Source organism: Pyxicephalus adspersus, chromosome 4 (assembly GCF_032062135.1).
Source record: "Pyxicephalus adspersus chromosome 4, UCB_Pads_2.0, whole genome shotgun sequence".
NCBI classification, from domain to species: domain Eukaryota; kingdom Metazoa; phylum Chordata; class Amphibia; order Anura; family Pyxicephalidae; genus Pyxicephalus; species Pyxicephalus adspersus.
This window is the reverse complement of record NC_092861.1, coordinates 105,663,177-105,679,676: the sequence shown is the minus strand read 5'-3', so window position 1 is coordinate 105,679,676 and position 16,500 is coordinate 105,663,177. Positions and strand designations below refer to the sequence as shown.

The window sequence follows — 16,500 nt, the reverse complement described above, 5'->3', positions numbered from 1 at the left end:
AATAACCAAAATATTATTTAATCTATAGCCACAGAACCTGTCCAAAGTAATGTTCAGTCTGTCTTCATTTAGAAAGAAAAAATAAAAGCCAAAATCAAAACTGCAGAAGGCACGAGGTGTACACTCCAGAGGGAGCCACGTATCAGAACAATGATGTCATGATTGTAACCTCTATTGGACTTTTTTTTTTTTACTAATTTTAGGCGGGAGGAAGATGAGTCCCAGGTTGGTCAAACACCTTATTTTATTTGCTTTAGTAGATTACTTTGCTTTAGTTTCAAATACATTATCTCCTAACAAAAGGCTAAACTTGTAAAATCATTCACAAGGTTATTCTATGTCGAAGTACATAAAACTGTTAATTTAGAATTAGAATTTCCTGGCAGCCTTATATTTCTCTAAGCAGGTTTTTGTTAAAATAAAGATAGCTGAATTTTTAAATTAAGTACAATATAGGTATTATGTCCGAAAAACTGCACTACCAATTCACGTCTGCCCTTTGGCCTGCTATGGCCCCGAGAATATTTTCCAAGGTGTTTGTGGCTCTGGCAGCTGATCTGAGGCTTCAGGGAGTATGCTTATACCATTATTTGAACGACATACTAGTGCTAGCAAAATCCAGGGATCAGCTCGTGAAAGACAGGAAGTGTGTGTTGGAAACTCTAGCTCGCTTTGGATGGCTAGTAAACTGCCAGAAGAGTCAGCTTGTCCCCACTCAGGTGATGGAATATCTGGGAGTGAAGATTAATACGAGAATCTCAAAGGTCTTCCTGACTCGGAAGAAGATCGAACACCTAACAAGAAGGGCACTTCTATTCTGCAGAACTCCAAATATAATGGCAAGAGGTTGCATGAAAATGTTAGGATTCATGGCAGCATGTAGAGCGATTGTACCGTGGGCCAAATGGCACATGAGAACGCTGCAAGTTTGCTTTCTCAGTCAATGGAACCGAGAGTCCTTGGAACAGGTCATTGCCCTGCCATCTTCAGTGTGCAAGAAACTGGTATTGTGGGCATTGGTGCAGAATCTACTGAAAGGGGTTTCCCTGGTGAAGGAAGGTTGGACAACCATTACGACAGATGCAAGTCTAGCAGGTTGGGGAGCCCATTACGACGGACAAAGGGCCCAGGGCCAGTGGTCGTCACCCATGACGGGCGAATTCAATGTGATGGAACTGGAAGCAGCCTGGCAAGCTCTAAAAACATTCGCTACTTACCTTAAGCACAAGAGGGTAAAGATTATGTTAGACAACAAGACCACAGTGGCTTACATTGCAAAACAAGGAGGAACAAGGAGCCAACGACTGTTGCAGATAACAGCAAAGATCCTTGGTTGAGCAGAACGACATTTGCTAGATTTGACAGCAGTATACCTTCCAGGGAAAGGGAATCGATTGGCGGACACTTTAAGCAGGTCATTCCCGGATCCGAAAGAATTGTCCATAAGCCCAAAATAGCTATCCCCAATTTTTCAGCATTGCGGGACACCAGTGATAGACTTGATGGTATCACCCGACAACGCTTAGTTTCCATGGTTCTATACGAGGTTCCACTGCAAACAGGCAATGGGCTCTGAAAGAATCAAGTTTCTCTGAAAGAAGCAAGTTTCTTGGCTCTATTCCTCTCAGATCTCTCACGTCCCAGTATCCCTCAGTGCATCAGAACAGGATCCCCGGAAGAATCACTGACACACACAACTGTACGGTATCAAGCAATCTTCAACTTTATTGTAACAAACATCTAGTTTTATAACATAACCAAATATCACTGTGCGTGCTCATTTACCACAGTAGAGAGATAATAGTATCTTTGTTCTAATACCGAACACAGATTCTGAATTCGGAGCCTCAGTTTTATGTGCAGCTCTGAAAAAAATATCTTTTAATTTGCAGCAATAAGGTGTTTAAAGTTTTCTTTGCCCTCCCTCAATTAGGGTTGCTTGTTACATCCCATGTGTACGCCGTCAGGAGGAGGACCAGGAATAGGGAAAATTGTTGCCATACGTAATTTTCCTTTCCTGGGAACTCCACCTGACAGCGTAGTTACCCACCCTCTCTGGTCCTGTCGCAAGACTTAAGACAGAACAGGGAGGTAAGCGGAAAAGGGATTTTATTGGAAAAAATGTGGTTCTAGGAGGGGTAAAAGGGGCAGGATTACCTATGTGTATGCCGTCAGGAGGAGTTCCCAGGAAAGGTAAATTACCAGTACTAACTAAAATCTGATGACCAGAGGCTCTTTTGCTCGTTTACAGGAAAACAGTTAACATATTGGCAAACTTTCAATCCAATTTTTTTTGTTTGGTTTGGCATCATACCTTGCTGTATACAGTTTTCTGAACCCCAGCCTTACCTTCACAGATTTACAGGCTTCTCTCCTGTACAAAAATTGTTTATTGAAGTATCACCGCAAAAAAAAGGCCACCCGATTTCCTGACTGGAGGACATCCTTTTTCATCTAACTCTTACCTCCCCAGACTTACAGCCCTTGACCCACAATTTTAATTAATTGTACTGAATTTATTTCAGGTAAAAGGGCTCATCATTACATGTTGAGGTTACCTATGGTGGTATGCATGCAATTGCAATCTTCCTAAGAAATCCCACATCTTCAGATCACAGGATATTTGCATTATATTCCCCAAAAAGCCTGTATACTGCTTGCATCAGAGCTTAGACCTTTTCTGGACTGGGGGAGGGTTCTGTAATTATTTCAGAAAGTCATGTAATACTGCCTGTAATGCACACAAGTCTAGCTACTAAATCCAGTAACTGCATCCCTTTCAAAAATAAGGTATGTAATAAAAAAAATGTCATCAACATGTTGATAAAGGATAAAATGGAGGAATAAGGAACGGCAAAATGTGAGTAGAAAGGATACAGAGAGTGATCTTGGAGCATGTATGTTCTACATGCTCTTATCATCTCTCGTCTGGACTACTGTAACCTCCTCCTCTCTGGTATTCCACTAACCCAAATCTCTTCTCTACGATCTATTATGAATGCTGCAGCCAGACTTATCCATCCTTCCCACCATTTCTTCTCTGCCCTATCACTTTGTAGTTCGCTTCATTTGCTCCCATTTCACCTGAAAATCAAATTCAAACTCCTGTGCTTTGCCTTCAAATCCCTCCACAGTTCTCGTCCAACCTACCTTTCTGACCTGGTAGAAAATATTCCCCTAGCCACTCTCTTCGCTCCTCCAATGACCTACTAATTACTTCCTCACTCATGACCTCCTCACATGCACAACTGCAAGACTTTTCTAGAGCCGCCCCGCATTTCTAAAATGGTCTTCCTTGTCCTATTCCGCTTGCTCCAACTTTCTGCTCATTTAAAGGAGCACTCAAAACCCATTTTTTCAAACTTGTGTTCTCCTGTCTCTAAAACCCTCACTACTTCCCACCACTACATATCTCCCCTTCTATTGTGTGAGACTTCCCCCACCTCCTATGTTGTAATAATTTATGAAATTGGTGTAATGATGAGGATAAGTTTGTCACAATTGGTATATATAATATGAGTCATATGAATATAAGATATAAAAAGACTCTTTTAATTTAATAAAGGTTGGATTATTACAATAAATGTATATTTATTGAATTATGAAAGGGGAAACTACACTTGTCCAGAGATGTATTTATACCTGTAACAGAATCCCAAACTTTTATGTCATGGGAAAATGCCAGGTCTTTCTGAAAAGCAAAGCTTCCTTATTTCAATGCACAGTCAGGGGTTGCAGTAGGCCCTTGCCAAACATTCTTACTGGGCTATAATAATCATGATGATGGACACACTCAGTGGGCAACAGGAATGTTCTGGACGATGGGGGCAGGCAACTTTGGGTACCATTAGGAAATGCCAAAGCTTTACTGTTTAGAAAGGCTCAAGATTCACCTTGTGACAAGGTTTGGAAAAATGTTGCAGGCATAAGCTAGTTTCCTGCTGTTCACACTTGCAACACTTTCCACCACTTTCCACCACTTCCCTCAAGGAACAGAGTCTCATTGGCTTGTCCTTTACCCAAGACGTAATCATTTTACATAATAACATATTAGGTACCCAATCACTACCAAACGTTACACTTACAAATATTGATACTATACATACCTATCATCTTCACAACTGAGGCAAAATTACAGTTAAGTGCATTTGTCAGTGTAAAATAGGAAGTAAAATGTAAAGTGTCCATCTCGTGAATGGAATTATTTTCTTAAGAATGTATTAAATGAAAAAGATTTTTGCAACTTTAGCATGTACGTAACAGTGCCACAAACAGTACTACATCTCCACCAATTATCTCATGAAGCCTGCAGGGGATCGCACAACTAAATTATGAGATAATCAGTGTGGTGTTACCTCTCATAAACCTATGAACTTTGGTTACTACCGGTATAGCACCTACAGCATGCTATACCACCAAGCCCCTGATATAATATTTGCAACCACACTAAAAATTCCAAACAATCAAGGTTGTGTTTTCTGCATAATCATATTAGCTAGATGGTAGTGCTTATACATGTTACCATGCCCTTCCTGGGAAAAAAATGATGCCAGATATGAATAGTACAAGACAACTGATGTTATATGACATGTTTTTTTTAAACTACCCCCCTCCACAAAGACTAAAACATTTATTTATCATATAATGAAAATGATTATTTGATTGCTAACAAAGGTTTGTCCAATGAAATCTAACACAGTAGAACACTGCAGAAGGAAGAATAGAGAAACAATGTAAACACACTGCACAGTTTACCAGAGCTATATCCTATAGGACGTTCTTCACAAAGTTCAAAATAGGTTACAGTTTTACCATGTATATTTTCCATTCTACTACTTCCGACAAAGTGTTAACTGAACATTTTATAGAGTGTTCGAATGAAAAACTGACTTTGATTCAAAATACTTTTTTATGTAAGCAGCTGTTGGCCTCTTTTTGGGATCCTTCGACAACATTAACTTGATCAACGATTCCTAGAGAAAAATACATTCAAAACATGTTTATTTTCTGTACTTTTATTCTTCTTATATTTTTATATTTCAATACCAAACACGCTTGAGCATGAGCAAAACCTATGCTATATTAAAGTAACAGCAGAAACCAGGCATGCGCAATCCACAATTTGACATCAGCTGGGTGGTCCTTTCACCATAGGTATCATCAATAGCAGCCACACAGGCCAAATTCAGATACAGAATGTTAACAGGTTGTTCTACAATTTCTAATTAAAGAAGTACTAAAAACTTGCTATAGCTTGTGACTGCCTTTATACTTAAAACATTACCAGTGACATCAGCTAGTACCTTGTGCAGATAAGTACCAAACAATAAATTTTACACGTGTACCAGAGGACAGAGTACTACTTCTTTCCATTTGTACAGTACATGGTGGTCAGAGTATCTGTTATTTAGCTGCGGGATGGTTAAGACAGGACAATATTTAAGGTAGCCACCACTATGAACAAAATATATTGTACCAGTACATATAGCAGTCATTGCTATTGATCTAAATACTTATGAGGTAGTCACAGTCTCTATTAGGTATTCTAGCATTTGTCACAGTCTGTAGTAAATATTCGCTATCTACTCAGAGAGAATGTAGCAGCCACCATGAACATCATCTGCATTTTTGTGCTCTGCATAGCTGTTACTAGTTGGTACTGTGGAGTAATGTTATCACCATTGTTTCCCATATACATTATTGCACATAATTACTGGCTGATAACTATGCATGCATGTTGCTACTATACTCTGCACGCCACCATATTGTTGCTATTGTGTAAGGGAATCTATCTAACATATTACTATTCTATTTTACATTTTAAGATGTATTTTTTAAACTAAAACAAAATATTTAGCTATATCCAACCTAAAGTAATGATTATTTTTATGACAAGTTTTCCAGCCATTTAGTCTATAGTACAAAAAGTGCTACATCCCTAAATACAAATATTCAAGAATATACAGGAATAATTGTGACTTTTGAGGCACATGGACTCTGGATAAATGTGCCAGTTGGTTTACAAAAAATATATACTTTATTACATATTCAACAATACAGTAGTCATTCAATACAATACATAAATAGTTAAAACCATACATATATTTGATTTATTAAAAACAAATTGTTCATAGCAAAAAACAGTGACATACAAAGTTCATACTTTGTCTCAATGAACATCAATGTGTTTCGTGGAAGCTATATCTCTGCTTCTTTAGGAGACCTACATTATAATACATAATTCTTAATAACAATTCCAAAAGAAAAAAAAATATCAATACATGTTTTATAAAAAAAAAAAAGCTTACTTTAGCCTTTAAACTGGTGTAAGGAATATAATTTTACTGAGTTTTGAATTTAGGTTGTTTTTGTGTTTTTTGCTATATTTTGCAGATAATTGAGTTGTGTGAAACTAGTTATATCCTCCTTATCAGTAGGTCAATATTTGCTCCATCCTTACCTTGAAGCTTCTTACCTTGAAACATCTTGCTCAGCGAAGTTGGTAATTAAGTTTCTTGTTACTGACTATCTACTAAGTATCTTCCACCTTGTTGTTTGACTATATAAACTGCGATGTTATAATAAAGTTTTGAGACGTGATATAACTATATGCTTAAGCTGCGTGTGTGTTATTCACTGCTCCCAACACATTGAAAACAGAGGTCATGATAGAGAGGGAAATATTGGTCTGGGATCAATAGGAAATCGCCTTCACACCTGGATAATCCCTAAAGTGTATAGAGCTTCCCCAGACCTGTAGATGGTGTCAAACAGCAATGTAGGACATTGGAAACAACATCCAAACAGCAAACAAACTGCTATTCCATATGTTTGTAGGTTGCCTCCAAAAACATTCATGAATAAATAATAGCTTAGGGCACTTTCTTATTGATATTAACCGAAAATGATGTTAGCCTTAGGCAGAAAGATAATTATAGTGGTATCCTTCTATTCTAAGCCACAACTTGAAATCATTACCCTACAGATTGTAGCATCCTATTACATTAGGAAGAGGGGAATGGCTACAATATAGTAATTAAGTCCACCCCAAAAACGTAAGGCATGTAACCTGACACCACTTGAGTTGACCGACAGTGTTTTATTAAACATGGATTACAAAAATCTCAAATTTTAATTACAACTCAAACTCAAAAAACTCAAACTTTTATTACATCACCAGATTACATCAGCATATTGTAATCAATTACAAGATAGTTAGCTTTCCTACCTCCTATTTCTTATCTTCCATTTCTATCCCACAGGCATTAGCTTTCAATGGATCACCCAAACTTTTCGTAAGCCCTGTTTTTCTCACATGTCCTCTGCTGTTATATGCACCCAGCAAGCCCTCCAAGAATCTCATGGATGTAATTGGCTTTGCCCACAGAGAAAATAACGTCGCCAGCTAGTAGGCAGAGTCAATGGCTTCACCCCCAGAAATTATGTCATCAGCTCCTATCTCTCTTCAATCTTATATAGGTGAGAGATAGATTTCTCCTCCATCTTGGCATAGCCTCAAGCTTTTTCTCCGTAATAGCTCAGTGGATAAAGAGTTTACCTGTGTCTCACATAACCCTCTCAGCTTCACTGGATCAAGTCCAGGTTAGTGCACATACAATATAGTAACATAATATCAACAATGTAAAAATTAAAGCCTACATATATATTACACAAAGTAAGGATTATCCAGGCTAAAATAAGCTTTATTTTTGATAAAACATGTATTGAAAGCTTTGTTTTCTTTTCTTTTTTTGGAATTGTTAATACAAATTATGTATTACATATGTCTTTTTTCAACCTGATTTACTAAGTCCATCAAGTTCAATCCCCAGGGAAATAAACATATCCCAGATATAAAACCCTTGGACATACAGTAGTTGATCCAGAGGAAGGCAAAAAAATGTAGTACTCGTTTGTATCCTGAAGAAGCAGACATAAAGCTTCCGCAAAACATGTCAATGAGACGAAGTATGAACTTTGTATGTTACTGTTTTTGCTATGAGCAATTTGTTTTTAATGCATCAAATAAATGTATGGTTTTAACTATTTATGTATTGTTGATTATCTAATAAAGTATATATAATTTCCATTTTTTGTAAACCAAATGGTAGCATATGTCTCATAATTACCAATTAATGTTGTTGCTTTCTTGAATAAGGATTATTTTTATTATAATGTTGACAAATATCTCAATTTCAAACTACGGGGAAACCAAAGCACAATTTCACTTCCTGTAATACTTATTTACTAAAAACTATAGGATGGCCAGTGATGACCACACAAACAGTGCACACAAACTAGGATTAGGAATAACAAATAACATGGATAATAATTATACTCAGATGGATATAATTATACCTCAGATGGATACTGCTTGATAAATGTTGCTGGTAGGTCAGCATTACGTAATTTTCCCCACTCCTGAAAGGCAATAGTAACAAGGTTAAAGAAATAAAGTCACTAACAGAGAGCATTTTATGTGTTCACACTATTTCTTATGTTGCAGTTTAGTTAACCACCATTTTGATCTAACTGGACACTTGGTGTAAGTACAGAATAAATCATACTTTTAAGCAAAAAACAATTATCCAATTAGGAAACAATTGGTATATTTAAAAAGAAGTAAAACTTACTTTCTGCTTAGCATGGTAAGTGCTGAACTTCCAGAATAATTCAATTAGTATCAATCCCAAAGCAAAGATATCCACTTCATTTTCATAAGTGTCATTCTCCTGCAACAACAAACAGACTTGCATTTTAAAAGAATGATAGCATGTACATACAAACCATTTATTGAGAATTTAGGAACAATTGCAGGGTCCTCTCCTCCTGTATCACTGTCTGTATTAGTCTGTCATTTGCAATCCCTATTTAATGTACAGCGCTGCGTAATATGTTGGCGCTATAATAATCCTCCTGTTTAATAATAATAATAATAATTATTAATGCTTAACAATAACAAGCTTATTGGCCAACAGTTAGTCTTTATTGGAAATTTACACTTCACTGCTGCTCTGTTGCATGGCTCAAATTTACGTCCACATTTTGTCTTGCTAAGATTTAAGTAGACGCTGCCCACCTGCACGTGAGTGCTTAAAGCTGAAGTTTATTCTGCCTTTTCCCCCATCAGCATGCTGATATAATTAATAAATGAAATCCATCTACCTTATAAATCATTTTAAAGCCAGCAAGTAATCACTGGATCTCTGTGGTTTTCTATGCAATGCAAACAGTTGGCTGGTAGGAGGGACTGGCAGAATGTTAAACCTAACTTTTCAAAAGCTTTTCAGTACTCTGCCTTGTGCTCTACTTTGCCTTAAAGCAAGCAGAGGCTATTGGGAGGAGGTATACACATAACAAATATACTAGGCAGGCTTAAACCCGGCTAAGGCTCCATGTTTAATAGAATTAAAATCCAATGTATGAAATGGACAGGCCAGGATTAGTAGGTTTGTGTAGGAAGGGTCTTGATGATGCTGGGCAAAATGTGGCAGGCTCTATCTGGCTTAATAAAGCTTCTGAGAAGTTCAATGTGTGCAAAAAAAAAAACCATCAAAGTGAATCCAGCACGATAGGAGCCTATACAACTGGAAGATTTGGCAATTGGAACTTAGGTGCGAATTGTGTGGAGGATGAAGAAAGTATTGTGTTTTTTCATACCTAAAACGTGTATTCCTGGGGTACTGTGGCATTGTAGCAGTTTGGTGTGGAGAATATATTTACTGGTTCTGTATCCAGCATATAGTAAAGTGATCCTCTTTTTTGTTCATTATAAATAATTCACAGGTTCGTATTAACCTAGAGGATAATGTGTGCTTCCAAATCTGGAAATGGCTGGTAATCAACAGAGGATCTCCAACACGAGATTATTTCCCGTTTCCATAAAATAATTGGAATTACTTACCCGTAATTTTTCTTTCCTGGCAACTCCTGACAGTGCACCCATGGGTCAGCTCCACCAATTTTTACCCTCCAGAACCTACCCAAGCTTTAAAACGATTCCCTTTCTTCCCTCCCATGTTCCATAACAAACTCACAACAGAAAATATGGGGAGGCACTGCACAAGGGGGAGTTGCCAGGAAGGAAAATATTGACAACAATTTTCCATTTTCCTGGCACTCCCCCTGCCAGCTCACCAATGGGTTGTAGCAAGCAGAAAAAAAAGAAGACAGGTAAGCAAAGAACAATAAAAATCTGAGCATACTGCTGTGAAAACTTGTTAGTTTTGTTAGTGCCATTTGTAATTCAGGAGAATCAAAATAGGATTCTTTAGATAACATCGAATCTATAGTGTTGAAAAAAGATACTTGGTGACTTCCAGTAAGCTGCTTCACAGATAGTGTCTGTAGGAACTAGTGTTGTGTGAAGGAACGTCGAATTCAAACTTTATTAAAGTCAATGGGGAAAAAATGCAGGTTGTTTTTTGGGACTGTGTAGAGCTTCTACACAGTCTTTTTATGTTGCTGGCAAGGCCATTTTATGGGGCGGTCAAGGGAACATGCCAGATTTTTACAGGCCTCCGAGTAGAGGCAGAGAGGACCCCGAGGGGGTTCCTCTGGTCTAAAAATTAGCCACCAGGTTTCACGGCTCCCTGACAACATTGTTAACTGGCATCTACAGCTGGGTACTGGGCAGGCAGCAGCAGTAACAGCATTTGTAATTGGCATCTAGAGCTGGGTACTGGCCAGGCAGCAGCAGTAACAGCATGATGAGAAGGAGGTAAGCCCTGAGACGATCAGGGACGGCAATAAATATTAAGGCCATCACCTACATGGACAGTGTGGAAGCTTTAGCTACTGGAGACATTGCTGTGTAGGGGACTGCCTTTTCCTATCTGCTAGCTGTAACTTTGTAAAATGTGGCATGGATAGCATTGGTAACTTGGATCTACAGCTGGGTACTGGGCAGGCAGCAGCAGTAAAAGTATGAGGAGGAGGTGGTAGGCCCTGAGACGTAGTGTGGATGGCATTAGTAACTGGCAACTAGAGCTGGGTACTGGCCAGGCAGCAGCAGTAACATTATGAGAAGGTAAGCCCTGAGACGGATCAAGGACGGCAATAAAGATTGAGGCCATTACCTACATGGACAGTGTAGAAGCTGTAGCTACTGGAGACATTGCTGTGTAGGGGACTGCCTTTTCCTATCTGCTAGCTGTAACTTTGTAAAATGCGGCATTGGACAGCATTGTTAACTGGCATCCAGAGCTGGGTACTGGGTAGGCGGCATCAGTAACAGCAGGAGGAGGAGGTGGTGGGCTCTGAGACGAAGTGTGGGGGGCATTGGTAACCGGCATTTAGATTTGAGTACTAGGCAGGCAGCAGCAGTAACAGCAGGAGGAGGAGGTGGTGGGCTCTGAGACGAAGTGTGGGGGGCATTGGTAACCGGCATTTAGATTTGAGTACTAGGCAGGCAGCAGCAGTAACAGCAGGAGGAGGAGGTGGTGGGCTCTGAGACGGAGGAAGGACAGCATTAGAGGTTCAGGCCATCACCTCTATGGACAGTGTAGAAGCTGTAGCTATAGGAGACATGAATGGATGAACGAGATTCACGCTGTCCATACCTACTAACTAGTGAAACCACATAAAAGGAAGCGGGCTTGGCGGAATCAGCGGGGAAATACAAAAAATTATCTTCATTTGTGGATATATAGCAAGTGCTATCACAAATAAATATCTGTATTTCTTTTAGAGAAATACATACATTTTTACACAAGTTTTAGGATAGATACCAAGTGCTATCAGAAAAAAATATTTGTATTTTGTGGAGAGAAATACAGAAATTGTTATGGCTTTGGGCATATATAGCAAAGTCTGATCAGAATTAAATATCTGTTTTTTTATCGATAAATACAGACATTTTTATGGTTTTTGTGATAGATTGCTAGAGGTATCCTAAAATATGATACCTCTTGCAATTTATCACAAAAGCCAGAAAAATTTCTATATTTATTCATAAAAAACACAGATGTTTCATTCTGATGGCACTTGGTATCCTTCCTAAAACCCATGAAAATTTCAGCATTTCTCTCCAAAACAAAAAACAGTTATTTTATTCTGATCCCACTTTGCTATATATCCCCTAAGTATAAAAATGTATGTATTTCGCTCCAAAAAATACAGATATTTAATTCTAATCCCACTTGCTAGCTATCAAAATGGCCGGAAAAATTTCAGTTTTTCTTACCAAAAAATACAGATCTTTAATACTGGTACCTCTTCCAATCTATTACAAAAGCCAAAAAATTGCTGTATTTCTCTAAAAGAATACAGATATTTCATTATGATACTACATGCTATATATCCAAAAGGTATATATCCAAAAACTTCTGTATTTCTCTCCAAATATATATATAAAAGCCAAAAAAAAAACTGTATTTATCTGAAAAAAATACAGATTTTTTTTCTGATCCCACTTGCTATCTATCAAAAAAGCCATACAAATTTCTGTTTTTCTCTCCAAAAAATACAGATATTTAATCATGATACCTCTTGCAATCTATCACAAAAATCAGAAACATTTTCATATCTATAAAAAATACAGACATTTCATTCTTATCCCACTTGCTATCTATCAAAAAAAGGCAGAAACATTTCTGTATTTTCAAAAAATACAGATATTTAATTCTGATACCTCTTGCAATCTATCACAAAAGCCAGAAAAATTTCTGTATTTCTCTCCAAAAAATACCGATATTTAATTCTGATACCTCTTGCAATCTATCACAAAAGCCAGAAAAATTTCTGTATTTATGTATAAAAAATACAGATATTTCATTCTGATCGCACTTGCTATCTATCAAAAAAGGAAGAAAAAAATCTGTATTTCTCCCCAAAAAATACAGATATTTAATTATGATACCTCTTACAATCTATCACTAAAGCCAGCAAAATGTCTGTAGTTCTGTAAAAAAAATACAGATATTTTATTCTGATACCACTTGCTATCTATCCAAAAGGACAGAAAATGTTCTGTATTTCTCTACAAAAAATACAAATATTTAATTCTGAATCACAGGTTCGTTACAAGTGATATAGGCCTCAAAGTAGATAGAGGCAGAGGGCCCTGAGGGAGGTCCTCCATAAAAAAAATTTAACCAGTTACACAGCTACATTGCAAGTTATGGGCCTCAGAGACAGAGTACAGGTGTAGGGCCACGAGGGGGAGGAATAGAAGGAGATGCAAAAGGCTGTGAAAGTGCTCTTCCCATCAAGGTGTCAGCAGGCCGTGCAGCATTTGACGACTAATCAGTTCGCTCTGCAGAGGGGGTGTTGAAGCCTTATTCATTTTAATAAAAGTGATTAAGTCAACATGACTACGCTCCCAGCTGCACTGAATGCTCTTTCAGATAACACACATGTGGCTGGGCAGGCAAGGATCTGAATGGCATATTCTGCCAGCTCTGGCCATTGCTCAAGCTTGGATACCCAGTAGCTCAGTGGGTCCTGGCTTTGCAGGTTGGAAATGTCCCATGTAGAGATCAGGTATTCCTACACCATGACTGAGTAGCGCTGCTGAGTGTCATTGGCAATTGCTGCACAACTGGCAGCTTGCTTTCGCTGAAAAAAAAGCCTGCATAGTTTGGTTTAGACAACCTCTACTGCTGCTGCCACCCATGCAGCTTAAGGTAGTTGTTTGGCTCCCATGGCTGGTGGATCTGACATAGGGATCCCTGCTGCTGCTGGCAGCTGGAAAGGCTGAGAACAAGTCCCTTACAAGCACTTCTTGGTAGTGCTGCATTTTAGGTCCCCTGTATTGGGGCAAGATGAGTTGTTGTATCTCAGGCTTGTAACGTGGATCAAGTAATGTAGCAATCCAATAGTGGTCAGTCTATGTTTTTATGTGTTGTATGCGCGGATCTTTGGCTGTGCACTCCTGCATGAAGGCTGTCATGTGGCTCAAAGTTCCCACAGCTGAGGGAATTCTGGCCCCACACTCCTGAGGGTCGAACGGCAGCACAGTCGTCGTCCTCCCCCTCCTCCGCCTGGTCTTGCCATCCACGGAACATGCAGCCTTGTGTTTGGGTGGATGGATGCCATGTACCCTCAAAATCCTCCTCTCTTCCTGGATTTGTGGTGCACTATGACTAGTAGGCACGCATGTCCGAGATGATGTTTGAAACGTCATCTCTTGCTGCAGTGCCCATTCTGTGTCATGTTCGAGATCCACTATAATCTGTTCCAGCAGGCATATGATGGGGATGGTGTCACTGACACAGGCCTGATCCCTGATCATCCTGGTCGCCTCTTCAAAAGGTGATAATACAGTGCACAGCTGCTCAATTTGCGGCCACTCCGCAGGGCTGAAGAAAGGTAATGTGGTTATAGGTCTGAAACGACTCTGCCATGTAATCCACCACGGCTTTCTGTTGTTCAGCCAGTCGCTGAAGCACCTAAAAGGTGGAATTCCAACGAGTGGCCACATCGTAAATTACCTGGAGCACCGGCAGATTGAGATTTCGCTGTAAATCCACCAATCTAGCATTGGCTGTGTACGACCGGCGGAAATGCCCTGACAACTTTCTGGCCTTCAGCAACAGTGGCTGGAGGCCTGGGTAATCATCATCATCAGAAGAGACAGTTTCCTTGTATGTGCGGAAAGGAAGCAGCAGCCTTTTGGAGCCAGTTTGAATTGGCTCGTCTGGCTCAGAGTGTTCGGGTGAAAAGTAAGTGGGGGGAAAGCCTGTGAACTGACTCTCTTCGTCAGATGACTGAAACAACTGAGCATCTTCAAGGAATGCTTGTAGCTCCGCCTATCCAACCCCTTGGTTGGACGACTTTACATACTGCTGTTCACAAGACTTTTCAGTCGAGGATGAAGAAGTAGGAGGAACAGGTGTGTATCATGGACTGTTTGGGCTTCTGTGAGGCCTGTGTCTGGGACTGGGATGAAGAGGGGGTACAATCACTTGACCCAGACTCTACTACCTCTTGTTCAAGGTGTGGTAATAATGGACGCCGACCACCAACAGCAGCGCTTCTTGTTCTCGGGTCTGCAGTAAAAAAAAACTCATTCTGCTTTCCTTGCCACCCTTGCCAAAGCTGCCCCTTCCTCTTTAGCTGGACTTTGTACATAACATTTTTGTGTGGCTTGACACCCTGCAAAATACTTTGGAGCTAATATGCTTCATAAAGTGTAAATGTTTACAGTAAGTGGATTTTTTTATTGGGGGGGTTGACACCAAAAATGCAAGTGCGCTGTGTGTGTTGTATGTAGCACTTTCCTTCTGTAGTGACGCTTGTAATACGCAGCACAGGCAGTGAAACACTCTACCTATCTGAGTACAGTAGATTTCATGACTGCACCAATACAGTACAATCCAACTATCTATCTGACTAATAGTGTGAGTGGGACACAGTCTAAGTAAAACACTTTTTTATACTTTGACAAAGCAAGCCAAGCAGCACAGAAAGGTTGTGATGCTAGCAAATCTCTGTCAGGAGTGGTAAATGCAGGCACATCCTGGCCCTATATAGGCCAATAGCTGACTGTGTGGCATGCAGTGACAGACAGCCAATCGGCTGCTTGCCAAAACAAACATGGAGGAGAACATCCCTACTGTTATTGGAGAGCCCTAGGCATTATAGGGGAGGACCCTAGGCATTGTGGGAGGGCCGAATTCAGGGCTTTGAATCCAACAAAATTCGGGTCTGGTTGACCCAAATTTGAATACCCATATTTGGGTCGAACATTAGGATTAGCCGGTTTCGAACAACAACATTAGTTGTAACCTTGGCATAGGAAACGCAAGATGCGGATACAACCCTCATTGGGCCTGATTTACCAAGCATTCTCCTAACGTTTATGAAATGAAATGATCTGGCGCTTTGAGGCATACATTTATGGCAGCTTAACCCTAGGGAGTTTGCATTAACCCCCCTGGCGGTATTCCCGAGTGTGGCTAAAAAAAATACATGCAAAAAGCGCTAACCCCGAGCCACACTTGTAGTAGCTAAAAACATAAGAAAAACACACTTACCTTGTCCCATTGGTGTCCTCCGGTGTCCTGCCCGTCTATGCAGGTTTTCTTTTCCCCATCTTCTCCTGGCCAATACACTGGCGTCCCCCATTGTAGCCATATTGTTTCATTGCAACAATATGTCTTTATTACCACCTTTGAATGTTTGTTCTGCATAAATCTTTTCTAATCCAGTTTTCCACCCTTGATAGGTCCAAATTGCATTTGGTTTTGTACATATTGTTTTGAATGCAATATTCCTTGGGCCACTTTTGAATTATTTTGGCTTTATATGGATGTGTTTTTACTTTTTGAGCATTTCCTTTTCTATGAATTGTTGAAAGGCCAAAAACAGCACAATTGTACACACTTAAATGTGTGTATATATACATATAAAGGAATTTATAGGAAGAAATAGGCAAAGAGGTTTTATGGGGGCATTATGCTTAACGTATGTACTTAAAATTTAAAAAGATTGCCTATTTCTTCCTATGGTTTCTGATGTCATGGGCTTGGCTGAAAGCTTGTTTAAGACTTTAACCCC

The 16,500-nt window shown here is 39.4% G+C and overlaps 1 protein-coding gene across 1 annotated transcript in view; it reads right to left on the bottom strand.

The window, feature by feature from the left end:
• Nucleotides 1-4,629: 4,629 nt before the first annotated feature.
• LOC140329131 (eukaryotic translation initiation factor 2-alpha kinase 3-like) overlaps nucleotides 4,630-16,500 on the bottom strand; it is a 17,733-nt gene continuing 5,862 nt past the window's right edge. The window contains exons 2-4 of the mRNA XM_072409240.1: nucleotides 8,634-8,732; nucleotides 8,359-8,421; nucleotides 4,630-4,973 (exon numbers count right to left, since the gene is read on the bottom strand). Of these exons, the coding sequence (XP_072265341.1) occupies nucleotides 4,863-4,973; nucleotides 8,359-8,421; nucleotides 8,634-8,732 (273 nt within the window). The 3' untranslated portion in view covers nucleotides 4,630-4,862. The remainder of the gene's footprint in view (nucleotides 4,974-8,358; nucleotides 8,422-8,633; nucleotides 8,733-16,500) is intronic.